We start from the raw sequence: 15,225 nt of genomic DNA on the forward strand, positions 1-15,225 counted from the left end.
CTTTATTTAAGATTCAATATTGTACGAGGGGACCTACACAAAAAGGTAACAATACAGAGCGTCAGAGCTCGTGGCCTTGTGTAGAATGAACCAAAATAATGTGTAGATCATTCCTTTTCTGGACAATTCCAAGGCGGCATTGAGTAATTCTGGCCCTGAAGATATGCGTGACTGCCGATCTCTTGTTATCTATTTATATATCGCTCAAAGTCATATTGCACGACTTGAGTTACATGTAAAAATAGGTCGAGATCTGCGCATATTCTGCTCAGCATTATCAAATTTATGCGATAAATTGCTTATTATTTATTTCATGAGAAGTTGGGAATAATAGGGTTTTTTCCCAAAGGGAAAAAAACCCTAATGTTCCCCTTCCCATGAAATAAATGGGTAATCCCTGGAGCGTGTCACTCATTAAATATTAACTATTTTAAAAACTATTTTAAACTAAAATTACTAGTAATTTCCCGACTATCTGGGATTAAATGTTTTACTTTATATCTCAAAGGTAAATTACAAAGACCTACACAAATAAATATTTTTAATTAATTTTCTTTTTAATTTATTTATTTTATTCATTTCAAAAAATCTTGGTAAATTTCCATCTTATTTTCTATTCAAAGAATTTGGGCACGTAAACAATTTTCTTGAAATAAATCATGACCACCACCAAATGCTCCATAATGTGTATAACAAAAAATAGCAAATTTTTTTGTATACCTACTTTTGAGCCACGGAAACCAAAATTTTGAAAAAAAATTTTATAAAAACTCTGATCAATTGGTATCAAAAAAAGTTTGTAAAATCAATTAGATGGATACCTTATTTTCAATTTAAAGGTATAAAAGAAATGACAAAAGGAGGTTAAAGTATTATATATAAAGCAACTTGGTCAATTATCATTACTTGATGGTAAGTTTTCGCTCAATAAAAAAAATGGTCTAATTTAATAGTGGTATTTTTCTTTTTAGGTAAAACATGTATTTTTTTTTTGTTTATTTATGACTTGTAAATTATCGTCTTTTTTCAAAGTAATTATATATGAATAAAAAAAAGAAAACCGATAACCGGACGATAATCGGACGATAACCGGACAAAATATGGTCACAAATAAGTTGATCACACTAATTTTTTTTATTTATTTTTAATAACAATTTTATTAATTAATACGGTTTGATCGATAATATCAATAGTTTATTTGCGTACAATATTGAAAATTTATTATATAAATAATAAAACAACTAAATTAACTAAATTACTAATATTCGAAATAATTCTAAGGTAGTAATAAGAATATAAAAGAAAAATTGGGCGTACGTCACTCCTTGGTGTAATACAACACGTACAATTATTAATGACATTATGTTCATATCTTAAATTCCATGTTTTCTACATTTAATATAGATTCACATCTAAAGGCTTTAATTACTCCATTATTTTTATATTTATTAATCAAATTTTTATAATCTTCTCCTTCATAAATAGAATCAGATGAAAGTATAGAAAGTGAAGGTCGACCTCTCCATTTTTCTAAGAATTCCTCCAAAGCTTTTAAAGAAAATTTAAAATTGTTAAAAAATCGAAGTTCTCTTAAATTAATTGGTGCTGACCTAATTAATATTTTTAATAATTCTTCACCATTTTTTAAAGTACTTTCTTCCGTTTCTCGTAGATAAATATTTGATGTAACTAATAATAATGACTTCAAATGTTGACATACTTTTAATAATAGTTCAAATTCAGTAAAATGATCTTTTGATGGTGAAAATGTAAGTGAAAGATATTCGATTAAAGGACAATTTTCATAAATTTTATGAATAAAAATAAGAGATTCTTCACTAAAATTACCTCCATAATATACAAAATTATAAGGTTTTAATGAAACTTCTTTAAGATGTCCTCCACTATTTTCAATTATTATTGAAGCTTCATCTATTGTAATATAATCTATTTTAAGGATTTCAAGATCATTATAAACTAAACTTTTCAATATATTTTTATTATCATAAATTAATTCATTAATTATTAAGGTTTTTAGTTTATAAAGTTTTGGAAGTAACCTTTGCATTAATGAAATGTCAAAATGTAGGAAATATAATTCTAAATGATTAAGAATATCTGCTTTTTTTTCTAATTCAAGAAAGATTTTTTTATAAGGATTTTCTGTAACATAACCATCATCAAAATCATCAATCCATTCAAAATACTTTAAATTTTTCTGAACTTCAATTAATTTAGAAATTCCAGAGTTGGGCTTTGGTTTTACATTAAAAATGATGAGTCTTTGTATATATTGACAAATACGTGCTAATCCATAAAAGTATGAAGAATCAATAGATGTATCACATTTTAACTCACAGAGTGATTCAAGGCGAGTATTAGCTTCCGGAAAATAAAATATTTGGTGTTTAATTGATTTTATATCTAAAAATTTTAATTCTGGACATTTTTTCATAAATAATTTGTAAATTTCTTGTTGTAAAAGAAATTGATTGTAAGTTAAAGATGATCCAATAGATACTACAGTATTCATAATGTTTATATTAATGCTTCTACAGAATGATAAATAATCAAACAAAAGTGGTCGGGATGAAACTGATGGTAATTGAATTCCTTTCCTTATCAAAAATTCTTTAATTTCATCAGATAAATTTGAAGCAATAATTTCAAATAAATAATTTTTATTACAATAATCAATATCATAACACCAAGGATTTCTCCATAAATTTGGAATAACAGTTTCACACCAAAGTTTATTTACCATTAAACATGAAAAGAGGGATTTTGAATCGTCTTGAAACTCTTCAAATATTAAGAAAAGAATATCTTTATTGAGTTTAGACATTATTTTATAAAAATTAAATAAAAAATAGAATTTCTTTTAAAATCTTTTATAATTGATTTAAATTTTAAGTTTAAATTTTAAGTTTAAATTTCAGTATTACGAAAATTTTATTCTCTCACTCCTTAAAATGCCGCCGGCCAAATTGATCAAATTAGGAATATTTCGTGATGATCAAATAATCACAAACGTTACGCCCACATAACTTTGTGATAATTTTTAATGTCGTGCTGATAGACAAATTATAATTCGTACAGCAGACCCCCAAATTTCTCCTTTTTTAATTTCATCTGGAACTCCTAAAGAAATAATAGCTGGTAATTCATGAAAATGGTAATGATGAACATGCAATTGGTATTTTGGAAACGCGATTAGATTTATACTTTTTTTGTCGTTTAGTCAAATATGAATTACAAGTTTTAGAAAGACGATTTTTAACTACTTTAAATGCATTTTCAGAAAAAAATATGATGACAACTATTACAATAAGGCATTTTGAAAAAACGCGTTGACTCAAGGACGTGTCGGTCTGTTGATCTCAAAGTAAAATTACGTGACGTAAAAAAATTTAGTTGCTTTTGTTGCTTTTAATGGAAAAAAGATCATCAATTCTCAGTCAATCACTTTTACTGCGCCGCGGAGAAATTTGGGGGTCGCTGCGTTGCAATAACTACTGCGTAAATCAAAAGCAACGTTCTAACTTTTAACTTTTGAAGTACTCTTACAATCCTGTGATTAAAGTATATATACTGTACTGGGAACATTTGGTATTAAATAAAACATATAAATAAATAAATGATTAGTATATTCAAAATTATTATTCCATTTAAAATACTTTAAATTCTTCTGAACTTCAAATTCTAAGATTAGCTTTTGTGTTAATAATGATGAGTCTCTGTATATATCGACAAACGAGTATTAGCTTCTGGAAAATAAAATATTTGGTGTTTGATAGATTTTATATCCGAATACTTCAACTCTAAACTTTTTTCATGAATGATCTGTAAAATTCTTGTTGCAAAAAATTTATTATAAGCTAAAGAAAAATTATATTATTTGTAATATCTATATTAATAATCAAATGAAATTGATTTTGATAAAACTGACGGTCCTTCCTCGTTAGGAATTCTTTAGTATCACCAGAAATAGTTGCGAACAAGTAATTTTTATTACTATAATTAATTCCAAAGCACTAAGTGATTTTCCCAATAACAGTTTCACACCAAAGCTTATTTACTATTAGGCATGAAAAGAGAGATTTTGGATCATCTTGTAACTCTTTAAATATTAAGAAAAGGATACTTTTATTGAGTTTGGACATTCTAAAAAGGAAATAATTTAATTGAAATATATAATTGTAAGAAAATTTTTAAAAAGTTGACGAAAACTATTAAGTTCTAATTATAATAAAATGAGTATTTTAAAAAATAAACGAAAAAATTATTACCATTCATTCTTTCCCTCCTTAAAATGCCTAAAATGCTGGAAATATTCCGTGATGATCAAATAGCCATAAAATAAACATAATTATTGTCGGTAATCGTTAGTTGTTGTGTTGTAGTTGCGCTGAGACAGAAGTTGCCTGGCCTAGTTTAGAATCACTATTTACGGCACCATTTTTATAGTATTTCCCAGTATTTCCAAATGGTGAGATAAATCATTTATTTCGCGGAGTCACTGGAATAACACGATGGCTGCGCCGTGAAAGTCATTGATATTTATACTACAACGTATTAATAGCTAAACAAATACTACAAATACTAATATATCTAAAACTGCGGAAATCGGACCTCAAATTGTGATTTTGATCAGTTACAATTTCCTATTATAATTATACGCGACGCGTAACAATCGTATACGATCAATATAATTATGAGTCATCTTTTATGGAAAAATTTTTATTATGTAAATACTGTATAAAAACCCTCTGTCCTCACTTTCTTTCTCTTCTCTCTCGCTCCCCGGACGCCTACGTTTCGGCTTTCTCTTTTGTAGGTTCGCGGCTTCATTTTGTCGTCTCTCCCCCTTCCTCTAGCCCGCAGTCGATTTTTATAACTTCCCTTTTCACCGTCTGTCTAAGGAAATATATATATATATTTTTTATTATTTTTATTATTATTATTATTATTATTTAATTTTAGAAATACCTAGAGGCACGAACTTAAAAGTTACGTGTCCCTATAGCTTCACCAATATCTTGAACTTTGTGATGGAGTCAGAGGACCTTCCAGTAGCTTTTCCTTTACCTCTTTTAGACTTTTGGATGCATCGTCGGTCACTTTGTATCGTACGTACTTATTTTCCCATCCGCGTGATACTCCTTTATGACTTCAATGACTTCCTCCGGCGCAATGTTATCTCATTTCGGAGGCATTTTTGCCGTGACTCTTACTTTGTTGGCCTCCAATTCTTCGTCCTTCGTATCTCAAGTCTCCTTCTACTCGCCATTTGCTAACCATGTCCACTATTACCTCTCGGTTATTAGGGTTCAGCTTTGATATTTACTGGCCGCCATTTTTTCTAACTCTATATATATTCTATCAGGATGTGTCTGCGGTGTAGCAATATTTACCAGAAGACTAGTTAGTGGTGTCGTAGTAGGCACTTTCACCTTCTCCCTTTCTTTCTCCATTTCTTTATCGTTTCTGTATATCGTCTTGAAATTCCACACCTTCCATATCATCTCTGCATTACCTTCCTTCAGTGAAGCTTCCACTGCCGTCTGTCTAAGGAAATATTTAAGTAGACTTTTAAGTAATTTGTAGAGTCATATTAACTTTGTTTTCATCGTCATAAATGATTAGAAATATTGTAGTATGTTTAAGTAGTCTTTCGGGTATTTGATGGAGCAGCATGATGCTATGCATGGGTGGGAGCATAGCATGCTTACTTTGTAAGCCTGTGAGTACCAGCTTTTGCTGCAGTCTCATGGTAGGGCTGGTTGGGAACTTGGAGCGGTATAGTACTATGCGAGGGTTGGAGCATAGACGCTTACTTTTAGTAAGCTCGTGGGTACCAGTTTTTGCTGCAGTCCTGCGATAGGACCGAAGGTAAGTACACTTTTTTGTTATTTTTCAGTTTTTTTTATTTTTTTTATGATTTTTTTTATTTCTTCATTATTTTTAGCTTTGGGTATTTTTATTGGGCCAGCATGATGCTATGCGTTGGGTGGGAGCATAGTGTGCTTACTTTGTAAGCCTGTGAGTACCAGCTTTTGCTGCAGTCTCACAGTAGGGCTGAAGGTAAGTGCACTTTTTTATTTTTTCAGTTTTTTTTTTATGATTTTTTTTTATTTCTTCATTATTTTTAGCTTTGGGTATTTTTATTGGAGCAGCATGATGCTATGCGTTGGGTGGGAGCATAGTGTGCTTACTTTGTAAGCCTGTGAGTACCAGTTTTTGCTGCAGTCTCACAGTAGGGCTGAAGGTAAGTGCACTTTTTTATTTTTTTCAGTTTTTTTTTCAGTTTTTTTTTTATGATTTTTTTTTATTTCTTCATTATTTTTAGCTTTGGATATTTTTATTGGAGCAGCATGATGCTATGCGTTGGGTGGGAGCATAGTGTGCTTACTTTGTAAGCCTGTGAGTACCAGCTTTTGCTGCAGTCTCACAGTAGGGCTGAAGGTAAGTGCACTTTTTTGTTTTTTTCAGTTTTTTTTTTATTTTTTTTTTATGATTTTTTTTTATTTCTTCATTATTTTTAGCTTGGGGTATTTTTATTGGAGCAGCATGATGCTATGCGTCGGGTGGGAGCATAGTGTGCTTACTTTGTAAGCCTGTGAGTACCAGTTTTTGCTGCAGTCTCACAGTAGGGCTGAAGGTAAGTGCACTTTTTTATTTTTTCAGTTTTTTTTTTATTTTTTTTATGATTTTTTTTTATTTCTTCATTATTTTTAGCTTGGGATATTTTTATTGGAGCAGCATGATGCTATGCGTTGGGTGGGAGCATAGTGTGCTTACTTTGTAAGCCTGTGAGTACCAGTTTTTGCTGTAGTCTCACAGTAGAGCTGGTTGGTTGTGGTACAGCATGGTGCTATGCGTAATTTTCATGGGAGGAGCATAGTGCGCTTCTTAGGAAGCCCCTTGTGGCAGGGCCGTAGTACTAAATCATATGATAAAGTACAAGATTTTTAAAAATGTGAATCATAACAATTTTTTTGCTATGAAATGAAAAGCTATAAATATAAGTGATCATTTAAATAGCTGAAAATAAAGTTATTTATCAAGAAATTTTATTGTAAATCTCTACTGTATAATAAAAATACTTTTCTTTTATGAAGTCATTATATTTGTTGTTTTTATATATTTGTGTAATACTTAAATCTTGCTTGATTGTATATGTTATGTTATTTTTCTTACATTCTATATTTCTTTCACATTCTATACAGGTATTTTATAATTATTTTATTGCTAAATTTGTTTATCAAAATTTTTATATGCTCACTATTGCTTTAATTTCCTTTTTTCTCTTGCTTGTTTTCTTTATAATGCTAAAAAGTAATTTACTGTAGTCTTAGACATTTGTGAATATTTTTAAATTTAAAGATAAAGTATTGTCATATGTTAGAATCAAAACAATTTTGTTTTAATTTCAAATAAAAGTATAAAAAAATATTTTTTTTTTCAAAATAATCAAAAAATCCCAGCAATTTGTATAAAATCATGCTTCAGACAATTATGACTTACAAATATTACTAATTACAATGTAAATAAATCCCAGATAAATGTAATGACATGAATTTTTACTAAGTAATCCTTACTGAAAATGCAGTTAAAATTCAATTACTGAATTTTTTTATTATCATTTATCTTTGATTTTCTTAAATAGATTTGAATTTTTATTTATTAATTATCAATAATAACTAATAATGTCAATAAAGAAGGATTTTTTGTTATTATATTTTTATTGTTCATTTTTATTGCAACTTTTTTTTTTGGCTGTAATGAGTCATTGCATAAGTCAATGACTCATTACATTTTTGTATTCAATATTACATAAAATTTGTACAACAAAAAATTATATATAAAGACCTTACTTTTGAACGGCATTGCATATTTCTAAAGCTCATGCAAACAAATACTATAGATAGTTTTAGATCACCAGAAAACCCATATGGTCCACCAGATTACTTCTTTTCTTCATTCCCTTTTTTATCTTCTTCTCTTTTTTCATTCTTTCTTCATTCGTCTCATTTTTTTTTGTTTTTTTGTTTTCTTTGATTTGTTTTATTCTACTTTATGCCTTCACATTCAGAAGTACCTTCACAATAAGGATATCGGGAAGGAAATCGTGTAAGATAATAGAGATTATGGAATCAATGATCTAAAATAATAATAATAATAACAATGTTGGCAATAACAATATTGGGGTCGTAGTAATTAAGTAATGGGAGAGGAGGATGTAGAGGTAGTTTTTATGAGCAAAGGCCTAGAGATAAATGTCAAGATAGTCGGAGAAGACAATATAATGACGGTCATATCGTGATGGTACAACTTAAGAAACAGACAACAACAAGAGAGACAACCTCAGGATCGGTACCAACAATATCATCAAAATGGTATCACACGTTCCAGTTCCAGGACAGCATGCACCAGGTTTATCACCACAACTTGGACAGGTGCACCTGGAATGCATCCAGTACTTCCTCCCTACGAACAATCATGTTATTAAGAACCTGCCCCATTGTCCTTACCTGCTTGGATTAACTATCATCCACAATCTGGGTCATCATTACCCGGAGGCTTACCTGGTACCAACCATATTCTGAAAAAGGACGGATAGTTAAGTTTTATGACAAATCATAATTTATTGGGCACTATTCCTACTTGTTATGTGCAGAACTGGTGTTAATGTTTCTTCCTTTCTTTATTTTTAATCATTAGGATTTTTAAAGATTAAATTATTTTATTTTAATTGAGAAATTTAGAGAAAGAAAATCTATCATAGTAAGAGCAGAACTGCTGCCATCTTTCTTACTTATAAGTAATATAAACTATACTGTATTTTATGGGGTTAAACAATGTACTTTACCCAGTTTATTGGGCGCCATAAATGAGAATCCCTGCCTATTATGTGTGTTAATGTTTCTTTACTTAATTTCATAATTTCATCAAATTAAAAAATTTTTTTTTTATTAGGATTTTTGAAGATTAAATTATTTTTGATAGTATTAAATAAAAAGAAAATCCATTATGGTAAAAGTAGAATAGTTTTCGGTTATTTAAAAATATCATAATTAATTTGAAAGTATTATTTTTAAAATTATTAATGTATTATTTTATTTTTTATGAAACTAATTAATTATAGAAATAAAATTAAAAATTTAATCAGGTTAAAATAAATAAATTAAATGAGTCTTCTACTCATTTCATGTTCGGTTACAAGGATTCCGAAATAAATTTAGGCATTTTAGTGTTTTATAGCTGATTTACAGAGTATTAGTATTATATGATGATTTACGAAGTTTATACATCACTATTAACGGATTCATTTTTTATCCTGTAGTCCGCAGAATTGGAATGGTAAATCTGATTGGTGATGGCTAAAAATCAAGAAATAATTGACGTACCGAGTATATACACATATATGATAGGGCAACAGGTTTTATTACAGTCAAGAATATATGGCAGGATAGAGTAATAGCGTTCTCGGGAATATCGGTCACATGATTTCGATCCTGACCATTGGTCAGAATGTCACGTGTTTGATTGTCCCCCTATTATTTGAGATTTCGATGCTAGAGGTCCGGAATGTCGATCAACAGCTCGGAAGATGTTTGTTGCATGTACTCCTGTGCGACATAATAATGCGTCATACGGCAGACTCTGTACAACCGAATACCTTTCTCACATATATCCCACTTTTTTCACAAATAAAATTCTTTTTAACTCTTGTCCTCACACCGTATTTTGCACCAATAACATTTCGCAAAAAACAGTATAAAACCCGAAAAATGTCAGTCACGTTACTCTGTCTCGTCAAAGGCGAACGCTTTCCCTGTCCATATAGATGGAAATAGTCTTGTTGGTGACCTCAAGAAAGCTATTAAGGCGGAAAAACAGAATGACTTTGCTGGTATAGACGCAGACAAGCTCAAGTTATGGAAGGTAGAAATTGGTGGCGATCATCTTGACGATCAGTTGAAGAGTCTCAAGCTTAATGGCAGTGACGAGCTGTCCGCAATAAACGAAATTGGAGACTACTGGAAGCCGCCTAAGAAACATATTCATGTCCTAGTTGAACCACCCGTGTCAGCTACTGCTTCGAACGAGGTATTGGAATTAAGGGAGAAACTCGCTTCGCTGCAGGCATTACTCAACAAGTCCGTGCATGGTACGTAAGATTCTGCCAAGAAATTTGGGCGAACATTGTTCGCTGAAATCTTCAGGTTATGAAACGATTGCTTCGCAAATCATGTTCACGTCAAATTACTTAACCCGGTTATCGTATTACAGCATTCGACGTTGTTGTGAGTCCGAAGCGTACTAAGAGTTTCAAGTGGACAGTGAATATCGAACACGCGACCCTCGATGGCCTCAAAAACTCCATACGCGCTATGAATCAGACACTAGCACTCGAAAATGATGGAGCAGTACTTAACATGTTAAACGACAGTGGAAAATTCTCTCCTCGTAACGATCAAGACTGACCTACGTGAGATGCTTCAGGTGTTCGTGTCAAAAAGTAACTTCAAGTTCACTGTGTTAATAGAGACTCCCTCGAAGCCCTTCAACGAATGGTCCTTCCCAAAAGTGTGTGAACTCTATGGACTTAGCGACGACCCGAATCCCAGTATTGACGTGTACCCCGTTTTTTCGTGTGGTAGTGCTGAGAAATATAAAGAGGCGTTACGTAAACTTTTTGACGAATTGGAGACTCGTGTTGCAACCACTCCTATTGACGTATCTTATGAAGCCACCAAAAGCATCTATTCATATACCTATCTCGTTACCCGTTCAAGGATCAAGTCAAGGTCGTACCGGAGAAGTTGATCGAAGGGAAAAATGGACGCGGAAATCTTGACTATGGAATTGAATCACGTACGACCGGGAGAATTGTCGGTCTAGTTGAGGTCAAAAAAGATGATTTTAAGCAGGGATTTGCACAAGCCACTGTACAGTTGGAATCGTCACTAGGTCGTAAGCGCAAAGCAAATGAAATGGATGATGAACATGGGTTTGATAAAGTATGGGGAATCGTAACAGATGCGGAGAAATGGTACTTCATGGAATGCACGCAAGATGCTGAAGGGAAACCGTTGTTCAAATTGTCGAAACCTCTATTTGTTGTGTACGAATATGCGGGTATGAAGGACATGGCGGAGAAGATCCTTGGTCATATTATCTGGTTGTTGGAAGAGTCGCAAAAGGCGGATTCGGCTGTTAACTTAGATAAAGAGAGGGAAATAAAAAGGTCAAAGTCATTGAGCAAAATCGCGGAGAAGTAAGTTAGTGTAGATATCATGTATCGCGGGTAATAACCCGAACCACTGTATTTATTTTCGCGTGTATCACGGGTGTAATATCCCGATTTGTATTTATCCTTCAGTCTGTATTAATAAAACATTTATCTTTACAACGTTTCACTTGAAAATACGCACACACGTTTTAAATGGCAAAGATATAGATTTTATTTTTATGAAGTAATATATGATAAAGAAACTGGTTGCTATGCAGAATAAAAAATAAAGCGGATAGCGGGTATTTCAAGGGAGGAATGTGCCCGCCCTAGACGTTTGCAATGCAATAATGACAGTTCCTTCCCGCTACTCCGTATTGCTAACTACTGCTAATTTCATCATCATTGTTAACTGCTACTCACAAAACTAACTACCCTTTCCCTTCTCTTTCGAGCCATGGAATGGTTTATCCATCGTTGTAGACCTTGGAGTCCGATAGAAACTGGCCAGTGTGGGCGTGTGGCAGGACTAAGACCGATTTCTTGGATAATATATTGTACATCTGCGTAGGAGATTTTTTCACTTTTTCCTTCTTTGATCAAAAATAGCCACGAACTCACTCCAGTACATTTCGGTATAAACAGAACGACGACCTGTGGATGCATAACTCGTGGAGGAAATTCTTGAACCAACTAGAAAGATATGTGTGATAAAGTATTAGCTCCTCCTCGAAGCTAGGTGAAGAAGCGTTTATTTAACTTGGGAAACTACATCGTTTCTCCATTCAATCTCATTTGAAGTTCATTATTTAGTGCCAGGATCGATCTTTCAAGATCATTATATAATTGCTCCTGCGAAAATTACATATATGAAAAAATTTCTCAAAAAAATAACTTTGAATGTCTCAATTGATAAAAGACCTCGGGATGTCATTTCGTAGATTATTGCTACTATACAGAAGAACACGAGCAGGGAGATGTCTGTATATGAAAGTATTTTCAGTTTGTTTTCTTACTAGAAGCGCTTCCAACATATCCAGAGTTTTTATAATTAAGTTTCCTTCGCAGTTGATCGCCACAATAATATAAAAAAAAGTTGCCCGTGATTTATGTTACAGGGATTTTTCTGCGGATATGTACCGTATATTGCGGGCCAATTGGCGCAATATACGGTAGTTAGTAATAAATCATGTGATACGATTTGTTGTAATTGATTAGTGATTGATGTCATCCGTTTTCTGAGTTTTCTGAGCTTAATTTTTTACGCGATCGTGCATTTGACATAAACAATGATTAATAGTAAGTGATATAAATATTGATAGTGTAAAATAATATATAATAAATCAAACTACAATTTTTTCCCTTAATAAAATTTAAAAATGCAATTCGCAGGTTCTTTTTCTTATTTGAACACAACAATTTACGGAGTAAATTTAAACGCAAATTTAGATATGAGAATAGAAAATATGCAAGGCATTCCGGCGGTAGCCAGAGTTTATTTTACGGACTCGGCGGTAAATTTTGATCTATTTTTTTATAAACTATAATTTATATTAAACTGCACTATAAATTCAAGTTCAATTTTGTTATTCTATCGATAGCTACCGCTCAATACGAGCAATCCGGTACCTCCCCCAGCTCAATTTACAATCGTTGATTCCCGAGGAATTAATTTGATTTCAGTAGTCATTGGTGGGATTAAATGTTATCTTATTGCGGAGTCTCGCGGGTATACATTTAGCCTGAATGGTCAGGTATTCTTCTCATTAAGTACTCAGATACAGCAATGTACGATTGTTACCTCCGGCATTACTCATTTCACGATTTAATTTAAATAAACTTTATTCAGTTCTTTTGGTTTGGGAACATTTGCTGGCTACTAAATTTTAGAGTTTGTAAAGTTTTTAAATAGGTCTGAATTTTAGTGGTGTTCTCAGTGGGAGCGAAAGTTAAGGGGGTAATCCGGTAGGGGGGTGTTGGTTAGATTATTGAATTCGAATTGGCTAATTTGCTCTAAGGTTTTTAAAGTTTGGGTAATTAATCGGTAAACTTCTTGCTCGGTGATTTTTACATCTAGGTTAACTAGTATTTGCTTTAATAAAAAAGCATTTATAAAATATGCATTCATAAATTTAAAAATCATATTTTTTTTTGTTTCACTTTTTCTCAAATTTTTTCAACAAATATACATAGGAAAGCAGCCAATCTAAAAAGTTAGTGTTATTTATATTAACTTTATATTAGAAGTATGGAATCATTAGAGTAGCGGATGTTTCAAGGGAGGAATAAAGCATGAAATATGCCTGCCCACCTCTAGACGCTTTTACGTAGTAAAAGTAATGGCAGTTCCTTCCCGCTATCCTATACTAACTATTGCTAACTTCGTTATTGATAATACTACTGTTACTACTCGCAAAACTAACTACCCCTTTTCCCTCCCTTTCTATCCATGGAATTATTTTATTCATCGTAGTAGTCTTTCTTGGTTTCGTTCGGTGATGATAGAAGCTGGCTAATGTACCAGGACTTAGTCCGATCTCATCGGATAATATATTGTACATTTGTGTAGGAGAGCGATTCCCCTTTTTTCTTCTATGATCGAAAATGGCAGTGAATTCGACCCAATACATTGCTGTTTCGTCATCATGCTCGGAACGTTTTCCTGTAGTTGAACGACTTGAAGAAGAGAATCGGTTCGATCCTAATAGATGAAATGAGGCACAGAATAAACGTCAGAAATCACGTGCAATGAATCACATGCAGACTGCGGACTGCGGACTGTGACGTGTATGCTTCTTAACCTTGCAACATTGCGTCATTCTTCCATTCGTTTTCAGTACGTATTCTTTGGATTTCATTATTTAGCGCCAGGACTGCTCTTTCAAGTTCTTTATTTGTCCCAGGCTGGCGAAAAAAAGATAGTGCAACTGCTACAACTGCGTATGATGCTACGTTTCCCGAAATAACATTCTAAAGCATGTCCATTGTTAAGATGCCTCGGGTATGCATCTCTCGTAATGCAACGACGGAAATGAAAAAAATGTCACGTCTGTTCATGATATCTGTAGTTTGTAAATTGTTTCAAAAAGCACCATGCCGTTTTATTTGGAACTTTTTATTATGATACGTTTTTTGTTTTTTATATAAACCCTTACTTTGATGAGTTTAGTGATGAGTTTGATCTTCCGATCTTCCTTTCTGTCTTTCCTTTCCTTCTCTTTTCTCTTGTCTTATTTTTGTTATTTTTTCTAAATTTTTCTTCTTTTTTCGTCATCCCCCTTTAAAAAAAAATTTTTTTTTTCGTACCTCACTTTAAAAATTTTTTTTTTCATCACTCTCCTTTAAAAAAAAAATTTTTTTTTGATATTATTCTTTTATTCCCACTCTTTTTTTTTTTAAAAAAAAATTTTCTTCTTTCTATTTCTATTTCCTCTTTATAAAAAATTTTTTATTTTTCTAACTTTGACGTCCTCCCTTTAAAAAAAAAATTTTTTTTAACTTTTGTAACTTCGTTACCCTCTTTTTAAAAAAATAATTTTTTTTTGATTTATTCTTTATTCCCCTTTCTTATATTTATCCCTTTTTTATTTCATAGGCCAGCAGATTTTTTTTTGTGAGAAGATTCAGTTTCTTTTCAGTTTGGGAGTCCTTTCCTTTTTGTAGGATTGTTCAGGATTTTTTTCTTTTTTTAGGTCAGTTCAAATTTTCTTTTCTTTTCTTTTTTTTTTTTTTGTAAGTTGGGTTCAGATTCTTTTTTTTTTTGTAGGTTGTTTCAGTTTTGTTGCTTCAGAGTCTTCTTTTTTTGTAGGTCAGTTTTGGATTTATTTTGTTGTTTTGGCTTCTTTTTCATCAGATGCTTAATAATTCTTTTCATTTATGTAGGTCAGACATTCTGGAGTTCTCTTTCTTTTTTTGTAGGAATGCTGACCTTTGATGACTTGGACGATTGCAGATACTATATGAAGGGGGGTTTTGTTTCCAATTAA

General features: G+C 32.0%; 7 protein-coding genes across 7 annotated transcripts; 3 read left to right on the plus strand and 4 right to left on the minus strand.

Moving 5' to 3' along the window:
• Positions 1-1,366: 1,366 nt before the first annotated feature.
• On the minus strand, positions 1,367-2,845 carry OCT59_003651 (uncharacterized protein; the record flags this gene model as incomplete). The annotated part of the gene is made up of 1 exon (XM_066147780.1): positions 1,367-2,845. The coding sequence occupies one exon, from the start codon at positions 2,843-2,845 to the stop codon at positions 1,367-1,369; it is 1,479 nt and encodes a 492-aa protein (XP_065996452.1).
• Positions 2,846-5,330: 2,485 nt separating this feature from the next.
• On the minus strand, positions 5,331-5,827 carry OCT59_003652 (uncharacterized protein; the record flags this gene model as incomplete). Its single annotated transcript, XM_025331755.2, has 2 exons — positions 5,331-5,568; positions 5,733-5,827. 2 exons carry the CDS (start codon positions 5,825-5,827, stop codon positions 5,331-5,333), a joined length of 333 nt encoding a protein of 110 aa, XP_025183134.2.
• Positions 5,828-10,606: 4,779 nt separating this feature from the next.
• Positions 10,607-11,288, plus strand: OCT59_003653 (uncharacterized protein; the record flags this gene model as incomplete). Its single annotated transcript, XM_066147782.1, has 2 exons — positions 10,607-10,663; positions 10,803-11,288. The coding sequence occupies 2 exons, from the start codon at positions 10,607-10,609 to the stop codon at positions 11,286-11,288; spliced, it is 543 nt and encodes a 180-aa protein (XP_065996453.1).
• A 359-nt stretch (positions 11,289-11,647) lies between these two features.
• Positions 11,648-12,273, minus strand: OCT59_003654 (uncharacterized protein; the record flags this gene model as incomplete). Its single annotated transcript, XM_066147783.1, has 2 exons — positions 11,648-11,932; positions 12,256-12,273. 2 exons carry the CDS (start codon positions 12,271-12,273, stop codon positions 11,648-11,650), a joined length of 303 nt encoding a protein of 100 aa, XP_065996454.1.
• A 215-nt stretch (positions 12,274-12,488) lies between these two features.
• On the plus strand, positions 12,489-13,375 carry OCT59_003655 (uncharacterized protein). Its single transcript, XM_066147784.1, has 3 exons — positions 12,489-12,538; positions 12,632-12,753; positions 12,841-13,375. The coding sequence occupies exons 1-3, from the start codon at positions 12,529-12,531 to the stop codon at positions 13,066-13,068; spliced, it is 360 nt and encodes a 119-aa protein (XP_065996455.1). The 5' UTR covers positions 12,489-12,528; the 3' UTR covers positions 13,069-13,375.
• Positions 13,376-13,605: 230 nt separating this feature from the next.
• OCT59_003656 (uncharacterized protein) lies at positions 13,606-14,050 on the minus strand (the record flags this gene model as incomplete). The annotated part of the gene is made up of 2 exons (XM_025334257.2): positions 13,606-13,940; positions 14,041-14,050. The coding sequence occupies 2 exons, from the start codon at positions 14,048-14,050 to the stop codon at positions 13,606-13,608; spliced, it is 345 nt and encodes a 114-aa protein (XP_025183133.2).
• A 166-nt stretch (positions 14,051-14,216) lies between these two features.
• On the plus strand, positions 14,217-15,225 carry OCT59_003657 (uncharacterized protein; the record flags this gene model as incomplete). The annotated part of the gene is made up of 4 exons (XM_066147785.1): positions 14,217-14,240; positions 14,835-14,931; positions 15,006-15,047; positions 15,122-15,225. The coding sequence occupies 4 exons, from the start codon at positions 14,217-14,219 to the stop codon at positions 15,223-15,225; spliced, it is 267 nt and encodes an 88-aa protein (XP_065996456.1).

The sequence above is a fragment of the Rhizophagus irregularis genome, chromosome 12 (genome assembly GCF_026210795.1).
Source record: "Rhizophagus irregularis chromosome 12, complete sequence".
Classification (NCBI taxonomy): Eukaryota; Fungi; Glomeromycota; class Glomeromycetes; order Glomerales; family Glomeraceae; genus Rhizophagus; species Rhizophagus irregularis.

What these genes read in the sequence shown, in the direction of transcription:
- OCT59_003655 (XM_066147784.1), top strand. An exon ending in TTTATTTTACGGACTCGGCG is followed by an intron (nt 12,754 to 12,840) that starts GTAAATTTTGAT and finishes TTCTATCGATAG; the next exon opens with CTACCGCTCAATACGAGCAA.